The following is a 19,631-nucleotide window of genomic DNA, read 5'->3' as shown; positions in this document are numbered from 1 at the left end:
CACTCAAAGGGTGGTGAATCTCTGGAATTGTCTGCCCGTTGAAGTGGTGGAGGCTGCCTCGCTAAATATTTTTAAGACGCGGGTTGATGGGTTTTTGATAGGAGAGGGGATTAAGGGTTATGGGGAGAGGGCGGGAAAGTGGAACTGAGCAGCGACAAATCAGCCATGATCTTATTGAATGGCGGGGCAGGCTCGAAGGGCTGGATGGCCTACTCCTGCTCCTATTTCTTATGTTCTTATGTTCTTATGTTCAATTAGATGATTTTAAAAGCTAGAGCTCTTAACTTTCCTTAAAATAGCCTTTATATTTGTTCACCACTTACCACTTAGCTTTTCCTTGTAGCCTCTATTCCTGCAGTTGGGCAAGAACATTTTCTCTGAAGATTAAAAAGTTAGAAAGCAAGAAGCACTTCTTTCTCCTATGCACCAAATTCCAACTGTGCACCAAGTTCCCAATATGCTCACTCTGACTGTGTCTCACTCAGGATGTGCTCTTTCCCAACTCTCATGCACAAGTCTGCACCCACACAATTTCATTGCCAGATTGCTATAAGTAGAGTCTTGTCCAATATGAATCTTATAGATAAGCAATTGTAGTTATGTTTGGACTACAATTCTAGTTAGCTGACCTATGAAAATTATATGTTTTTCAAATTGAGAGTGTCAGGTCTCATGGAAAACTCAGAATCCAAAGGAAGCTGCACCTTTGGTATTTTGTAAAGTACAGAAAAAAACAGACATCTTTTAAGTATTTCATTTCAAATTTAAAAACCTGGAATTGGTTAATCATTAATACTTAGCAACTCTTTGTATGTCCCACATCCTGTTAACAATATCAAAATATTTCTAGGTGACTCATATCAACATTATTTTCTTGCCACTCTCATTCAGCCACAATAGCTTTAAATTGCTAGATTTCCACAGGATGTAGTTTGCAACACATTTTTGAAGAAAGTCATTAAAAGCTCCTTGTAAAAGCATGCAAAGGTGATGAAAGGAAAAAGTTGAGTGGTCTCATGACAAAACATTGTGGGAATACCCTGATTGTGATAAAAATGGCGTCAAGAGCTAGTTGAACATAGACTAATTTTAATGGAAATTGAAATATGCATAGCTAAGACATTCTGTTCTGTTTTAAGGAATCTATTGTGTGATTCCAGGAGATGGTATAGCGCAGTGAACTGCATTTCATGGTGTTGCTTTCCATTCCAATGAAACACTTAATCTACTGATCCAACATTTGCACTGCTATCTAACAACTGTGATGATGAAACAATCCTCCTTTACATTTGGCTCCTTAGCAGTCCAGTTTGGGAGTGTTTTTGGTAGAGGTATTACGTATTCCTTTTTGACTAATTGAGTGCTGTGTGCTAATCTTCAAATTGGGTCAAATGTACTTGTTAGTAAAGCTCTGAATGATAAATATCCAGCAGATTAGAAGTTAGCAAATATAACATTGCTATTCAGGAAAGGAGGGAAAGAGAAAGCAGAGAACTTCAGGCTAATTAACCTGACCTCAGTGATTAGGGAAGTGCTAGATTCTATTATTATGAAAGTCTTGACAATACGTGCAGAAAAGCATATTTGTTATGATCCAAGCTATTTATACCTTTATAGATACAAATACAGGTTTGAAAATATAACACACATTACAAAATCTAATTTATACTCTGATGTTCTCAGTACGTACAAACGCCATGTAAACCAATAGGCAAGTTTGTGCCAGATACCACAACATTTGAAACTAAGTGGCAGGTGCCACCTAAAACACCCTATATGGATTACTCATCAATTTCCCTCCACATGCTTGTCACATTGTGAGCCAACAGGTCTAGCTGGAACTCTGATTTTCACATGACTTCCAAACTCTGCTCTTGAAGAACACACGTTAGAATCTTTTCCCAAATGATGCTTTCGTTCGGACAATTTTACCGATGATCCACCTCCATGGTCCCAGCCTCTCCATCCAGTATTCCTCTGCCCTGGATCGCCACATGTTTTCATGCATTCATGCGATCTCTCAGCTATCCTTTTGTATCAACAGAATATCACTGCTTTACAGACTATATTGAAGTGTCACCAAACATTGGATCACTCTGGACCACTTGCATCTCTCAAGCTGACTTTAAATCTGCATCCTGGAGCTGACTCGTTAATTTGTAGTACTTTCTCTGCTCACTTTAACTTCAGTGAATCAGACCTTGTTCAGATTCCTGTTCTCTTTCCTTCACTTAACTCGCTTTCTGGGATTTCCTTTTGTCCCAAAACCATGATTTCTGAACCTTATTTTGTTATTTTAGATTATCTGCTCTCCATAGTTCCCGTTCCTGTGTCCAACTTCTCCTCGCACCAACTTATCTGCTTTTGCTTTATCAGTGTATGGCCTGATTACTAAGCAACAACCGAGATTTTAAATCTTGTATTTGCTTTAACATTGCAAAACCCCCTAAACCTAATGACAGACTTGTCGGAATTTTTGTTTTGCATGAAACTAGAATTAAAACTTTAACTCTTAGCACCCAAATACAGAAACGCAAAATTAAGGTTACTTAAAGCTGTACTTCATTTGTTGCATATTGTTAAATTCCACAGGATCCAGGGTAAGGTATCTAAATTGATACAAAATTGGCTTCTTGACAGAAGCTAGAAGGTGATTGTAGAGGGATGTTTTTTAAACTGGAGGCCTGTGACCAGCATCATGCCTCAGGGATCAGATAGTCATAGAGGTTTACAGCATGGAAATAGGCCCTTCGGCCCAACTTGTCCATGCCGCCCTTTTTTTCAAACCCCAAAGCTAATCCCAATTGCCCACATTTGGCCCATATCCCTCTCTACCCATTGTACCCATGTAACTATCTAAATGCTTTTTAGAAGACAAAATTGTACCTGCCTCTACTACTACCTCTGGCAGCTTGTTTCAGATACTCACCACCCTCTGTGTGAAAAAAAGTGCCCCTCTGACACTTTTGTGCCTCTCCCCTCTCATCTTAAACCTATGCCCTCTAGTTTTAGACTCCCCTACTTTTGGGAAATGATATTGACTATCTATCTTGCCTGTGCCCCTCATTATTTTATAGACCTCTATAAGGTCACCCCTTAGCCTCCTACTCTCCAGAGAAAAATGTCCCAGTCTATCCAGCCTTTCCTTATAATGCAACCATCAAGTTGCGGTAGCATCCAAGTAAATCTTTTCTGCACTCTTTCTAGTTTACTGCACACAGTATTCCAAGTGTGGCCATACCAATGTCTTGTACAACTTCAACAAGTCATCCCAATTCCTGTATTCAGTGTTCTGACTGATGAAACCAAGCATGCCAAATGCTTCTTCACCATTCTGGTGGTCACTCTGTCCACCTGTGACTCCACTTTCAAAGAGCAATGAATATGTACCCCTGGATCTCTTTGTTCTGTAACTCTCCCCAACGCCCTACCATTAACTGGGTAAGTCCTGCCCTGGTTCAGTCTACCAAAATGCATCATCTTGCATTTGTCTAAATTAAACTCCATCTGCCATTCGTCAGTCCAGTGGCCCAATTGATCAAGATCCCGTTGCAATTGGAGATAACTTTCTTCGCTGGCCACTATGCCACGAATCTTAGTGTCATCTGCAAAATTACTAAGCATGCCTCCTATATCCTCATCCAAATCATTAATATAAATGACAAATAACAGTAGACTCAGCACTGATCCCTGAGACACACTGCTGATCACAGGCCTCCAGTTTGAAAAATGACACTCTACAACCACCTTCTTGCTTTTGTCAAGAAGACAATTTTGTATCCATTTGGGTACCTCACTCTGGATCCCGTGAGATTCAACCTTATGCAGCAACCTATAATGTGGTACCTTGTCAAAGGCCTTGCTAAAGTCTATGTAGACAACATCAACTGCGCTGCCCTCATCTACCTTCTTGGTTACCCCTTCAAAAAACTCAAATCAAATTTGTGAGACATGATTTTCCACTGACAAAGCCATGTTGACTGTCCCTAATCAGTCCTTGTGTCTCCAAATAACTTTAGATCCTGTCTGTCAAAATATTTCCCAACAATTTACCCACTACACATATGAGGCTCACTGACCTGTAGTTCCCAGGCTTTTCCCTGCAGCCCTTTTTAAACAAAGGCTAAACATTTGCCACTCTCCAATCTTCAGGCACCCCACCCGTGACTATCGATGATTCAAATATCTCGGCTAGGGGACCTGCAATTTCCTCCCTAGCCTCCCACAATGTCCTGGGATACACTTCATCAGTCCTGGGGATTTATCTACCTTGATACGTTTTAAGACTTCCAGGACCACCACCTCTGTAATCAAGACATCACTATTTATTTCCCCAAGTTCCCTAACATCCATGCTTTTGTCAACAGTAAATACTGATGAGAAATATTCATGTAGGATCTCATCCATCTCTTGTGGATCCACACACAGATGAATTTTTGATCCTTAAGAGACCCTGTTCTCTCTCTTGTTACTCTTTTGTCCTTCATGTATTTGTCGAAGCCCTTTGGATTCTCCCCCTTTGCCTTATCTGCCCCCTTTTAACCCTCATGATTTCTCTCTCAACTCTACTCCTGCACCCCTTATCGTCTTCAAAGGATTCACTTGACCCCAGCTCTTCTTCTTGATCAGGGCCTCAATATCCCAAGTCAACCAGAGTTCCCTACTTCTGTCAGTCTTGCCCTTCACTCTAAGAGGAATGTACTTACCATGAACCCAGGTCAACACACTTTTGAAAGTGTACCACTTACCAGATGTCCCTTTGCCTTCCCACAGGCTCCTCTATTAACTTTTGGAAGTTCCTGCCTGGTACCATCAAAATTGGCCTTGTCCCAATTTAGAATTTTAACTTTTGGGCCGGAACTATCATTTTCCATAGCTATGTTAAAACTAATAGAATTATGTTCAGTGGCCCCAAAGTGATCCCTCACTAGCACTTCTGTCACCTACCCTTCCTTATTTACCAAGAGGAGGTCAAGGTTTGCCCCCTGTCTAGTCAGGCCATCCATATACTGAATGAGAAATTCCTCCTGCATACACTCAACAAATTTCTCTCCATCCAATCCTGTAATAATATGGCTGTCCCAGTCAATGTTGGGAAAGTTAAAATTGTAGTAGTTTACTTTGCTTAAGCCCCTCAGCTAGATCTCCATGTAAAGGCAGAAGATCCAAGGACCTGTCATCCCAGGTCTCCTTTTTTTTGGTTGCAACAGTAAAATAACTATGTATAGCATAGTTCAAAAAGTTCATTTAACTGTTCTTCTCTAGTTGTGCCCAGCCTGACGTCAGAATAACCATTGTTAAACTGGCACATGTTACCAAAGCTCTTGGAAGAATTTGCCCAGGCAGTATATACTTTAGTGTGGTGTTTAGAGATGATGGCAACTGATCCATCATCTGAGAGATCAAAAGAGGATTATGTGCTTATACTTGCTGAATTTGAGTAAGCAGCAAGTGAATGATGATAGAAAGATATGTAAAACTGATGTAAATTAAAGATCAAAATTGTGGCTTATGATCATTTACGAAACAATTTTTCTGGCAAAATGCAACTGTATGCTCTAAATAAGAAATCCTCAATTACATTTCCCACAGCAGTTATAGAGGGTCAATTATTGTCAGTTAGTTTTGCTGGACTGAGATTGACCATACTCATCATATATTGGACCCTCATGCCATCTTTAGCATTAGATTTAGAATCGAATTCTATTGATAAAAGACCAAATCTGAATACACATCATTCAGTTCTTCGATGTTTGTTTGCACCAAAAATAGAGTTTGATGTGTATTAAAAATATGGAGCTTTGCACTAAAATGCCATTGGTCTCTTGCATGGAAACAGACCTTCCAGGCCAAATAATCAACATTGGTCTCTACCTTATTTCCATTAGACTTTCTTTTCTTTCTTTATCTAATCTAATGTTTAGTTGCCCAGGTGTTTTATTTCAACGACTGGTTCTAATGGTTTTACTATTTATCAACATTAGAATCACCAAATCCCACAAATCCAATTAGTCATACTGGTGATAATCTTTTTTTCTTCAAAATATTGTTACAAAGTCTCGGGAAACTTTGCATCGTTCCCCTGGTTTCAATAGCTCTCTAACTGAATGCACAGTGGTTAGCACTGCTGCCTCAGCGTCAGGAACCTGGTTCAAATCTGGTCTTGGATGACTGTGTGGAATTTGCACATTCTCCCTATGTTTGCGGGGATTTCTTCCAGTTTCCTTCCACTGTCCAAAGATTTGCAGGTTAGACGGCTTGGCCATTAATGTCCCAAGATGTATATGTTAGGGGTAAATATGTGGCATTACAGGGATAAGGCATGAGTAAGATGCTCTGACAGAGAGTCAGTACAGACTTGATGGGCAGAATTGCCTCCTTATGCACTGTTGCATTCTATGACTTCAATGAGAAAGGAAAATAAGTTAGCAATGTTAAGTAGTGCATAGGTATGACTTGATCCTCAATTGGGATGGTGACGTGCTAAGTCTTCTCCTGATTTGGGGGTGTTCATGTTTGTCATTGTAACTTATTCTTGCTGCAACTGTACAGGGCATTGGTGAGACCACAGCTGGAGTACTGTGTGCAGTTTTGGTCGCCGCACTTGCGCAAGGATATTTTGGCCTTGGAGGGAGTGCAGAGGATGTTCACTAGGCTGATACTGGAGATGAGGGGGTTGGACTATGAGGAGAGACTAAATAGACTGGGTCTGTACTCGTTGGAGTTTAGAAGGATGAGGGGGGTTCTTATAGAGACGTATAAGATAATGAAGGGGATGGATAGGGTAGAGGTAGAGAGATTCTTCCTGCTCAGAAAGGACAACAGGACTAGAGGGCACAACCTCAAGATGGGGGGGCAGTTTAGAACAGAGTTGAGGAGGAACTTCTTCACTCAAAGGGTGGTGAATCTCTGGAATTCTCTGCCCATTGAAGTGGTGGAGGTTACCTCGCTAAATATATTTAAGACACGGGTAGATAGGTTTTTGGTAGGCAGGGGAATTAAGGGTTATGGGGAGAAAGCGGGAAGGTGGAACTGAGCCACTTCAGATCAGCCATGATCTTATTGAATGATGGGGCAGGCTCGAAGGGCTAGATGGCCTACTCCTGCTCCTGCTACTTATGTTCTTATGTAACTTGTCAGAGAAACAAAGTCAGTTGCACCCATTTCATGGCATCTGTTTTCTTTTTGCAGGTTTGTCGTTCTTGCTGTGGTTCTTTTTGGCCTAACATACAGCCCTCAAGAGCCATGCTCACTCAACCTGGTTGATCATGGCAGAGGATACTTGGGCATTCTCATCGCATGTGTGATATCAGAGGCTGCTATAATCTGGTTGAGTATGCGAGGAAGCATCCTTTACACAGAGCCACGAGATTCCATGCAATATATTCTGTATATCCGTATGGGTAAGATGTGAGATTTATTCTGATAGTATTGTGAAATTTTGATTTGTGCTGAAACAACCTTTTCTCTTTAAATTGCGAAGCTTCCCAAACTGCATCCAACACCCTTTTCATAAATGCATATGAAAAACTAATTTAGAAAGAGTCTTTCAGAAGTGAATTAGACTGAATGTATTTGGACAAAGCTTGGAACTGCTCCCTTTCATATCAATCATTGCAGAGGAAATGTGCATGTTAATTTAGTTTACCAAAATTCATAAAATTAGGGCATTACAGTTTCTTTCATGCACACAATTAGAAGTTGTAATTTGTCTTGGGTAGTGGTGCTTAACAGCCATTATTGGATCTGCTGCCCATTTTATACAATGCCGGATATTCAATTCCATTGTTTGTAATGGAATTGAAGAATAGGTCTGCATATAATGTGAGGTCCATCATTATGCCTGTTCACTATCACTGCCTGAGGCAAATATCTGCCCTTTAATTTAAATCTGACCGTTCATGCGTCAGCATGAATTAGTTGAACCTGTTTCTGTGGCATATATCCTATGTAATGTGATAGAGGTATTTAACATCATCAGGCCGAGAACCAGATGACTCCATTTAAGAAATTGGCAAAAGAACTAAAGCAACACGAGGAAGAACTTCTTTAGGTAGCTCAAGACAGGGTCTGAAATGTACTCTTGCAGTATATAATTTTGACTTTCAAAAGGGTACTAGATAATTATCTGAGGGGAAAATTTTTGCCGGGCTACAGGGAAAGGACTATATGAGCTGCCTGGCAGCCACAACAAGACCATTGACCTACTTTTGTGCTGTTAAAATGTTATGATTCTATGTGAGTGACACTGGCAAGGCCATGCTTATTGTGCAGTCATAATTGCCCTGACCTTCTCTTTGAATCATGTTCATGTACAAAGAAAATTACAGCACAGGAACAGGCCCTTTGGCCTTCCAAGCCTGCACCGACCATGTTGCCTGACTGAACTAAAGCCCCCTACCCTTCCAGGGATCATATCCCTGTGTTCCCATCCTATTCATGTATTTGTCAAGAGGCCCCTTAGAAATAACTAACATATCTGCTTCCACTGCCTCCCCCAGCAGCGAGTTCCAGGCATTCACCACTCTTTGTGTAAAAAAAAAGACTTGCCTCGTACACCCCGTTTAAACCTTGCCTCTTGCCCCTTGCACCTTGTACCTTAAACCTATGCCACTAGTAATTGACTCTTGCACCCTGGGGAAAAGCTTCTGATTATCCACTCTGTCCATGCCCCTTATAATCTTATAGACTTCTATCAGGTCACCCCTCAGCCTCTGTCATTCCGGTGAGAGCAAACCAAGTTTCTCCAACCACTTCTCATAGCTAATGCCCTCCATGCCGGGCAACGTCCTGGTAAATCTTTTCTGTATCCTCTCCAAAGCCTCCATGTCCTTCTGGTAGTGTGGCTAAGAATTGGACACTATATTCCAAGTGTGGCCTAACTAAGGTTCTACAAAGCTGCTACATGACTTGCCCGTTTTTAAACTCAGTGCCCCGGCCAATAAAAACAAGCATGCCGTATGCCTTCTTGACTACATTCTCCAGCTGCATTGCCATTTTCAGTGACCTGTGTACCTGTACACCGTGATCCCTCTGCCTATTAATACTCTTAAGGGTTCTGCCATTTACTGTATATTTCCTATCTGTATTAGACCTTCCAAAATGCATTACCTCACATTTGTCCAGATTAAACTGCATCTGCCATCTCTCTGCCTAAGTCTCCAACTGATCTATATCCTGCTGTATCCTTTGATGGTCCTCATTGCTATTCACAAACCAAAGACAACCTTTGTGTCATCTGCAAACTTACTAATCAAGTCAGTTACATTTTCCTCCAAATCATTTATATAGATATATTATAAACAGCAAAGGTCCCAGCACTGATCCCTGAGGAACAACATTTGTCACTGCCCTCCATTCTGAAACACACCCTTCCTCTGTTTCCCCATTGTCTTCTATGACCTAGCCAGTTCTGTACCCACCTTGCCAGCTCATCTGAATCCATGTGACGTCACCTTCTGCACCAGTCTGCCATAAGGGACCTTGTCAAAGGCCTTACCAGAGTCCTTGTAGACAACATCGACTGTCCTATCCTCATCAATCATTTTCGTCACTTCCTCGAAAAACTCGATCAAGTTAGTGAGACATGACCTCCCCTTCACAAAACCATGTTGCCCCTCGCTAATACGTCCACTTATTTCCGAGTGGGAGTAAATTCTGTCTCAAAGAATCCTCTCCAATAATTTCCCTACCATTGACATAAGGCTCACTGGCCTGTAATTACCTGGATTATTCTTGCTACCCTTCTTAAACAAAGGAACAACATTGGCTATTCTCCAATCCTCTGGGACCTCTCCTGGACCCAGTGAGGATACAAAGATTTCGCTCAAGGCTCCATCAATTTCTCCCCTTGCCTCTCAGTATTCTGCGGTATATCCCATCATACCCTGGGACTTATCTACCTTAATATTTCTGAAGAACCCTCATACCTCCTCCTTTTTGATCTCAGCATGACTCAAACTATCAACACACCCTTTCTCAGACTCATCATCCACCAAGACCTTCTCTTTGGTGAATACTGATGCAAAGTACTCATTTAATACCTCGCCCATTTCCTTTGGCTCCTTGCACAGATTTCCTCCCTTGTTCTTGAGTGGGCCAACCTTCTCCCTTACCCTCTTGCTCATTATAATTGTATAAAAAGCCATGGGATCTTCCTTAATCCTGCTGGCCAATGATTTTTCATGACCCCTTTTTGCCCTCCTTACTCTTGCTTAAGTTCCTTTCTACTTTCCTTGTATTCCACATTTGCTTTGTGTGTTGCCAGCCTCCTAGCCTTGACAAATGCTTCCCTTTTCTCTTTGTGTAGGCTCACAATATCTCTCGTTACCCAAAATTCCCAAAACTTGCCATGCTTATCCTTTATAGTGTTGGTGTTTCTGCAATATTATGATCCCAAATGTCTGCACATCTCTTGTAACCACATTGTGGATCTGACTGGCCCAACTGAATTTTTGGCCAGTGGTGAAGGGAGCAGTCATAGGAACTCTAACAATAGCTGATTGGAAATTACGATGATGCTTACTTTATCAGATACAGACTGACCTACTATACTTTCAGGATTTTATGGATTTTGTTGCTATTTTTAAAACTATTTTGTTCTGAATTTATAATCCAGACCTGTCCAGACTTGCTGTGTGTGTATTGTGGAAATGTATGTCCTCGCTGTCATTAAATGCAGCCAAAGATTTAAGCATTTAGCGTGTTATGGAAAAAGAAAGAAAATTAACTTTACATTTTCACAATGGTACAATTGGAATGGCAAGCAATATCTGCAGAAGCCAATTACCAGTAATCAGAGACTAGTTTTGCGACTGATTCTGATGCTCAACAACCACACAGTATCCTTAAATTGACAGACAAGTATGCTACTAAGTAAATGGAGTGTTTGATTTTTGAGTAGAATAATTTGGTACTAAATTGTCTGCTGACTACATACAAATATGTATAGATATGTTTTTAAAAATTAGTTTTATGTATTTGCAAAAAAATACAATCTGGGCACTTGATTGTGTTTCTTCCTTGCAGCAATTGTGCTGATAGAATTTGCATACGCAATCATAGGAATTGTCTGGTTAGTGCGATACTACCACTCCTGTAATGACACTACCGCAAAGAATGTTACCTTGGGTGAGTACAAAGAGTGTAAGTATATTTTTTGATCAATAACATTGATCAATAACATCCTGCTTACACACAACACACGAATAGTTCTGATGATCTGCTCTTGGAACTTACACAGTTATTAAAATGAAGAGATGCTACTTCAGTTTTTTTAATGTTTTGTTTATTTTGCTTTACGCTATATTTTTTGCTGCCAACTCAAATACATATTTTTCATATTCTTTAGTTCTCCCTGGGTGCACACCAATCTATTCTTCTGCCTTGCTAATGCGATGGGCTGCAATAAGATGCTTAAGTGCAAACTTGAATTGGCTAACCACCTGATTTATATTCCCCTTTTCCTTCCTTATGAAATAATGTTGAGATTCCAATTGTCATATTGTTTTGATGGCTTCTGGGATCAGGCAACTTCTGTGTGATGAGGTACAGACTGAATGGTAGACCACAACATGATAAAGTCCAAAAACAGTCTTTTTCAAGAAAGAAGGAATGTTGGGATTGTCCCAGCTTCCATAAATCTATCTCACATTGCAAAAACAATTGTAGTCCTGAATAAGAATGTGGAATAGGAACAGAAGTAGCCCATATGGCCCATCAAGTCTACTCTGCTATTCAGTGGCCATCATGGGTGATCCTTGGCTGCCTATCCTATCTCAGCCTTAAATATATTCAACAGTGGAGCACCCAAAATCCCCTCAGGTAGAGAATTCCAAAGTTACATTCTCAAAGCATTCTAATAAATTTGTCAAAGACAATTCCCCTTTCACAAAACCATGCTAACTTCGTCTGATCATGCTTTGATTTTTAAGTGCATTGTTAAAACTTATTTAATTGAAGATTCCAGTATCTTTCCAACAAGTGGTATCAGGCTAACTGGCTGGTATTTCCATGTTTCCTCTTTACTTCCTTCAGCAGTATTACATTTTACCAACTTGCAATCTGCTGCAACTATTCTGGGATCCAGGGAATTTTGGAGCATCATAACTAGCCCATCCACTTTCTTTGCAGCTATCTATTTTTGACCAGAAAAAATAGGCATCAGATCCTGAGGATTTGTTATATTTTGGTCCCTTAAATTTGTCCAATTTTTTTTCTGCTCATATTAACTATCTTAAGTTCCTGAGTTTTATATGTTCCTTGGTTAGTCGCTATTTCTAGTATGTAATTTGTGTCTCCTACTGTAAAGATGGATAGAAAACACCTGTTCAATGTCTCTGCATTTTCGTTATTCCCCATGATGATTTATTTTATCTCTAATGTATCCATATTTACTTTAGCTATTTTCCTCCTTTTTATATGTTGGTTAAAAACTCTTGCAACACAACCTGATTTTATATTCCTGGTTACTTTATGTATTTTTATCAACTTTTTGCTGACTCTTTTCTGGCTTCTATACCATTCTCAGCCATACTAGTATTATTTGCAGTATTATGAGCCTCTTCTTTTTAATGAAGCACTACCCTTAATATCCTTAGTAAGCGAGGATGGATTTTCTTGTTGAGCTTTTATTTTTTAATGGAATGTATTTTCATTGAACATCTTGAATTATTTATTTAAATGTTTCCTGTTGTCCGTAGCTTTTACTCCATTTACCCACTCAACTTTAGCCAGCTTTTTTCCTCATACTTAGGTAACTGGCTTTGTTTAACTTGAAGGTACTTGTTTGGGAGTTGAGTATGTCACTTTCAAAATTTATGTGGAATGCAATTGTAATATGATCATTATTTTTCTGAGAGACTAGCTGAGAATTTCAGGAATTGACACTATCTGATTGCTGGAGAGGAAGCAACAATTGTAGATAAACCATCTAGATGATGAGAGATATATGGATAATCTAATAAGGGCCATGATTTAGTGACATAAGGTGTGGGAGATGTTATTCTGGGATATTTGATATCGTCAGTAAAATTGCATTTTTTACCCATTCCTCAGTGCTTTTTGAGGATGGTGACGGTTATGCATTGATGGAGCAGATGAAAGTTACACAAGGATTAGGAAGTGAATGAAAATCACCAAGGTTTTCAGTCCTTCTTTTATAGTCATGCATCTTCAATGAATAATCACAATCAGTATTAGCATTCCAGATTCAGCATTTCAACCTGATTTTTGAGGAGGCTGAAGAAGTGGGGAAAACAACAATGAAAAAGAAAACAACTGAAAGCGCAGGGCGTTCTAACCTCAGCTAAAATTAAGTTCACTTAGACAGGTAATATAAGTAGTGGAGGATGTGAAACATAGTTTAGGTCATTGTTCCAATGTTAGGTCCTTGATAGTGCAGTTATCCTTAGTCCTTGCTTTTTCATTGTAACATGGTAATTCTTTCATCCTCAAGTACCTTTCAACTCCTTTTAAAATTGTTTATCAGGTGGTGTACTTCAGACCCCAATAGTTCAAAGTGAACAAAAACCTCCTTATCCTCTCTGCTAATGATTTTAAATCCAAGGTGTCTAGTTATTGACCCACTTATCAGATGGAATTGCTTTTATTTAGCTACTCTATCAAATCTTTTATAATTGTTATGGGGTGCTTAATTTAAACACTAATTCCTCCTCTGATTATTTGTTGGTAAAACAGGAAGGTGTTTTTGATTTTTGGTTTACCCGTTTATAAGTGTGGTGGTGTATCTTTCACCTACCTCCACCCTTCAAACTTGCAATATTCTAATCCATTATGAATAACTCGCACAACAAACTTGAGATACGATAAAAATAAAAGAGTTGCTTTATTTAACATATATGCAAAATGCAGGAAAGGGGCTTTACAACATTCACCTGCTATGCGCTCATACTCCAAAAGTGGGATAAGGAAAGAAAAGGCTACAGAGCCAGACCATAAAATATTGGTTATGTGTTACATGAGTTCTGAATCCAGAATCAAATGTCTAATGGAAAGTTCCTTCCGAGGGCAGGTTGGTGGACTGTTGCAGGTGATCCATTCTTCCAGAAGTGAGACTTTCATAAAGGTAGAAGGTACATGGAGATGAATTTGGCTTGACGACACCAATTCCAATATTCCAGTAGTTAATGAGGGACAGGTGATTGTACTGAGACAGACAACCTGCTGCTGCTATCTGTTCATTGATCAAGTGGTAGACAGTGAAAGACTATTTGCCTGGAGTTACTGTTTATTTTAGAGGTCAAACAGAAACTGACTATAAGATCAAACATCTTATTAAGTAAAAGGATTTTAAGTTTAAGTTTCGGTGATATCATAGTGTCACTATGGGTTGACTAATAAGACCCTGGTTGAAGGCCATTGTGTTTTGGAGCAGTTAAGCCAGTAACTCCACGTTGGATATTAGGAACCACAAATCTTTGTCCATAGCTGGCTGGGGCTGACATCTTGCTTGCTAAACCATTATGTTAGCTTGGCTGGACTATTTACGCAATGTAAGATGTGTTACATTCCAAGAAGTGTAAGGTGTTCACCCCTGTTCAATGTCAAACTGCTCAAACTTTCAGAAGCTAGCATGTGATCAGCAGCAGCCATTTTATCACAATTATAAAAAACCTCTATTCGACCACCTCTTAATATTCTCTGTTCCAAAGAAAACAGCCCTAATCTTTCAAACCTCGCGTAACCGAAGTCCCTTATGACTGGTGATACCCTGGTAAAGCTAAGATCTTTGTGTCTTTCCACAGTGTGTTGCCCTTCGATTACCCACAATACTCCAGCTGAGTCATAATCAGTGATTTATAAAAGCCAAGCAGAATCTTTATTTTTATATTTTATTTCTAAATCTATTTAACCCTTTTTTAAGTCACACTGCCAACTTGCCCAGTAGGTTTAAAGATTTATGCAAATCAACACTATTCATCTATACTTTTGAAGTCATGCATAAACATCAGGCATGAATTGAAAAAGGCTCATGTTGCCATTCACGTTGGACAGTTCTTGTAAGGAAAAATGGTACCTGAAGAGAGTTCCTTAAAAATCTGTCTTTTGTTGAATGTACTGAGGAACCCTAGAACAATCAAGCGCCTAAATTGAATTAACCCATTCCCGTTTTGACCAACTGGTCAATTGAGTGATAGGTACCTGGCACATGTCTACAGAATTACCTATAAATCCCAAATGGTGGCATAGTGGTTAACACTGCTGCCTCTTATTGCCAGTTTCAATTCCAACCTTGTGTGACTGTCTGGAGTTTGCACATTCTCCCTGTGTCTGCGTGGGTTTCCTCTGGGTGCTTGATGGGTCAACTGGCCTCCTGTACTGTAGGAATTCTATGAAGTCACACAAATGAACCTAATAGCAATCAGTTGTAAGATAAAATTGTTTGAAGGTTGCGCAATGGTGTCACAAAAAAATTAATACAATCCAAAAAGTGAGTATCACAGGAAGAAGTACAAGTAAAAGAAATAGTAAACAATTAGTTTCTTGTAATAGAGTGAGTGCAAAAAAAATCAAAATGAGCAAGGTAAAAATCAGCCTATGAACAAAAGCAAAATGCTGCTAATGATAGAAATCTGAAAGAAAACATTGGAAATCGGTAATAAAAACAGAAAACTTTGGAAATACTCAGCAAATCTGGCAGCATCTGTGGAGGGGACAAACAGAGCTCAATTTCCAAGTCTGTGACCTTGCACTTGATGCGTGGTCATAGATCTGAAATCTTAACTCTGTTTCTCCCTGCCATACTTGCTGAGTATTTCCTGACTTGTCTGTTCATTATTAATAAATCTGTGCCAGCTTAAAGTAATCATTCGTATTTGCAGCGTTGCAGCTCTGCTTTGAGATACTTCAAGCCTTGAAGCTGCACAAGAAATGTGCAGCACAGGCGGCAAGCTGTCCAAGAAAGTATTTACGAGCTCTGATGATGATTTCCCCCCCAAAAGGAATCTTGCATTTTCTGCATAGTATACTCAATTTTCAAAAAAATCTTTTGATGTAGAGCTTCTTGGTTTCATTCTTGTTTCAAACACTGCTTTTCTGGGTTGTGCGGAGGATGCCTTTGATAATGATAGGGAAGGAGGCAGTTGATAAGAATTTAAGGCAACCAAGGACAAAAAGAAAAATCTTGAAGGCTGCAACCTGAAATAACACAAACTACACATAACTAACATGATGATAAATCAGACCCCATTAGCTGAAGACTTCCAGCTGAGCCTAAACCTACAGCATCCAAACAACCAGATCAGACTGTGGAATAGAAAATTGGTGTGACTAGCTGCAGATCAGAAATAAAAGGTTGAATTTTAACTGTCAAGGGTGAAAGAGGATTTATGTGTGGGTTGGAGGTTAGAACCCAAGAAATTGGCATCAGGTTGGGGACTCAACAAGATGTTGTCTGCTTCATGGTTTCTCTTTGCAAGTGGCACGAATCAATTCCAGACTGGATCCACTACAGTCTCCGACAGGTCCACAGTTGACGCCATCTCCCTGGTCCTGCAGTCAATCCTGAAGCACTTAGATAACAATGTCGGACTCCTATTTATTGACTATAGCTCAACCTTCAACATTATTATTCCCACAAAACTCATCTCTAAACTACGTGGCCTGGACCTCTGCGCCTCCCTGTCAACTGGATCCTTAACTTCCTAACTCACAGATCACAATCAATAAGGTTAGGCAACAACTCCTCCACCATCATCCTCAACACCAGTTCCCCACAAGACTGTTCTCAACCCCCTACTGTACTACTAATGCATTTATGACTGTGTGGCCAAATTCCTTTCCAATTCGATTTTCAAGTTTGCTGATGATGCCACTGTAGTGGGTCGGATCTCAAACAATGACGAGACAGAGTACAGGAATGAGATAGAGAATCTGGTGAACTGATGTGTGACAATAATCCCCCTTGATATCAATAAAACGAACAAGATTGTCATCGACTTCAGGAGGTGTAAGGGAGAACGTACCCCTGTCTTCATCAACAGGGATGAAATAGAACGAGTTGAGAGCTTCAGGTTTTTAGGTGTCCAGATCACTAATAACCTGTCCTCCTATGCTGACACTATAGTTAGGAAAGCCTACCAACACCTCTACTTTCTCAGAAGACTAAAGAAGTTTGGCATATCAGCTATGACTAACCAACTTTTACAAATGCACCATAAAAAGCATTCTTTCTGGTTGTATCACAGCTTGGTATGGCTCCTGCTCTGCCCAAGACCACAAGAAACTACAAAAGGATGTAGCCCAATCCGTCATGCAAACCAGCCTCCCATCCATCGACTCTGTCTACACTTTCCACTGCCTCGGCAAAGCAGCCAGCATAATTAAGAACTCCACGCACCCAGAACATTCTCTCTCCCACCTTCTTCCAACAGGAAAAGGAAACAAAAGTCTGAGGTCACATACCAACTGACACAAGAACAGCTTCTTCCCTGCTGCTGTCAGACTTTTGAATGGACTTACCTTGCATTAAGTTGATCTTTCTCTACACGCTAGCTATGACTGTAACACTACATTCTGCACTATCTCGTTTCCTTCGCTATGAACAGTATGCTTTGTATAGCACACCGAAAACAATACTTTTCACTGTATGTTAATACATGTGACAATAATAAATCAAATCACAGTTTACAGGTGAGCAGGAAACCCCTTTGGAGCTGTTGGTTAATTAATTTCAATATTTAATCCCCAATTATCTCAGGATTTAACACAATATTCTGACTTTAAAAGCTAGAACATTATTCCTTGAACTCAGCAGAATGCTCCAAACGAGGGCCCAGCAGAGTCATTGATGAAACTGATAGGCTGGGCGGCTTTTAAAGAGTGAAATTGGAAAGTTTTGTTTTCCGACAGCCTGATTTCACTGCTTTGAAGGTAATTTCCTACTTTCTGGAAGTCATTTCACCTACCTTCCCTCATCTCAACTCCCTTATGGTCAGTCTTCACTGCAGCATGGGAGCAGCATCTCATGAAGTTAAAGCATGGATCCCTGACGAGAAACAGAGGAGCAGTCATCAACAGCAGAAAGACCATGCGTGTTTGCACCTCCATGCAGTATCAGTGATTGGCCCTTTGGAGACTAGGCTACTCTCTGAGGACCATGTCCAGAGAAGAGATTAGATAGAAGCAAATGGAGCAAGCAGTTAGGTTGCTGAATGTATGGTTCTGAAATCTTGACAGATCTGGAGCTAATCTTTGATATGCCACATCAAAGGTCTCCAGAATGATTGTGGTTTCCTGTGGCTTACAGCAGCGTACTCCAGAGAAGAATTGGCTTACAGAAAAAGGCAAGTGCAGACAAAATCAGTATCCTCCCCTAAGGAGCCAGATGAGATCATGGTGCCTGCATCTACTCCTTCAGCTTCTAACTGAAACGGCCTGATATAGACAGGCTTACTATAAGCTGTGAGGATGAGAACATCTGACAATACCCTCATAAATCGCACGCAAGCACACACACACCAGATCACCAATCTGATAAAGCATACATAGCCTTACTCGCTTTTTCCTGCCCATTAGCCAATTCTGTACCCATGTCAATATACTACTTCCAACACATAGGTTCTTACCTTCTAACTTAACCATTTATGTGGTACCTTGTTGGACGCCTTCAGGAAGTCTAGATACAGCAGATCCACTGGTTGCCCTCTATCCACTCTGATTGAGCTGTCCTATTGAAAGAAGGGTGAGAGAAGAATTAGTAAAGGTATTCAAAATCATGAAGGTTCTATACGGAATTGATGGGAAGAAATTATTCCCTGTGGCCCAAATGTTGTAAGCCAGAGAACGTCGATTTAAGGTGAATGAGGAAAAATCTCTATGCAATAAGTAGTTAGGATTTGAAATGCTCTCCTGTGTGTGTGGTGGAAGCCGATTGAATTATGGCATTCAAAACTATATTGAATAATAATTTGAATGAGTAATAACCCGGAGAAAATTTGGACTGCTAAAGGCAATGAGCTGGAGAGTGGTTTTGGTTGATTTGGTCCCACAGAGGGTCAGCATGGATAAGATGGGCTAAATGGTCTTCTGTGCATTAAGCATCTAATGGTGCTATGTTCTCCACCCATGACCTGTTTAAAAAGTCGGTTGGGTGTCTGCTCATTAAATATCTGGTTGCCCCTCAGTCCTTTTACACTCAACAAGATATTAATTGGGTCAGGGTGAGACTACTGCCCCTACCAGGAGAGTCTCGCCTTCAGGAGCTGCTGGTCAATCCAATTGACTGACAGCCTTGTAGCCCCCCCCGCATTGTAGGTTTGAACAGAGTCCAGGTTAGTAGACCAGCAAAGTGGGTGGGGATGTCAGGTGCCATGTTCAAGTGCTGGTATGACCTTGCTGAGGGTGGGTCTCTTTGGGTGCAGGGAGCCCTCAAAGGGCATTGCACCCTGCTGAGTAAGAGTTGCTGGACTGTCTTCTTGGTGTGGACTTTTCTGCTGCCGGTAAATGGCAGTCAGGATGGGATGAGACACACTGACCATTAATTGGACATTTGACTTCAATAGGCCCAGGGACGGGCGAGCCACCCAATGCCTCCCTGTAAAATGGCAGACAGTTCAGGGATGGACAGACAGAGAGACTGCATTTTATTAACTCCACTCCTGGCCTTCAAG

The 19,631-nt window shown here is 40.4% G+C and overlaps 1 protein-coding gene across 8 annotated transcripts in view; it reads left to right on the top strand.

Annotated features, from left to right (window-relative positions):
- Positions 1-19,631, top strand: part of dagla (diacylglycerol lipase, alpha) — a 379,214-nt gene that overhangs the window by 217,245 nt on the left and 142,338 nt on the right. For all 8 annotated transcript variants that reach the window (XM_080190329.1, XM_080190325.1, XM_080190324.1 and 5 more), the window contains 2 exons: positions 7,192-7,403; positions 11,029-11,130. In XM_080190329.1, the coding sequence (XP_080046455.1) occupies positions 7,192-7,403; positions 11,029-11,130 (314 nt within the window). The remainder of the gene's footprint in view (positions 1-7,191; positions 7,404-11,028; positions 11,131-19,631) is intronic.

Source organism: Carcharhinus amblyrhynchos, chromosome 6, assembly GCF_965287045.1.
Source record: "Carcharhinus amblyrhynchos chromosome 6, sCarAmb.v2.hapA, whole genome shotgun sequence".
In the NCBI taxonomy this organism is placed as follows: domain Eukaryota; kingdom Metazoa; phylum Chordata; class Chondrichthyes; order Carcharhiniformes; family Carcharhinidae; genus Carcharhinus; species Carcharhinus amblyrhynchos.
Note: the sequence above shows the minus strand (reverse complement) of the source record. Positions and strands in the feature narration are given on the sequence as shown.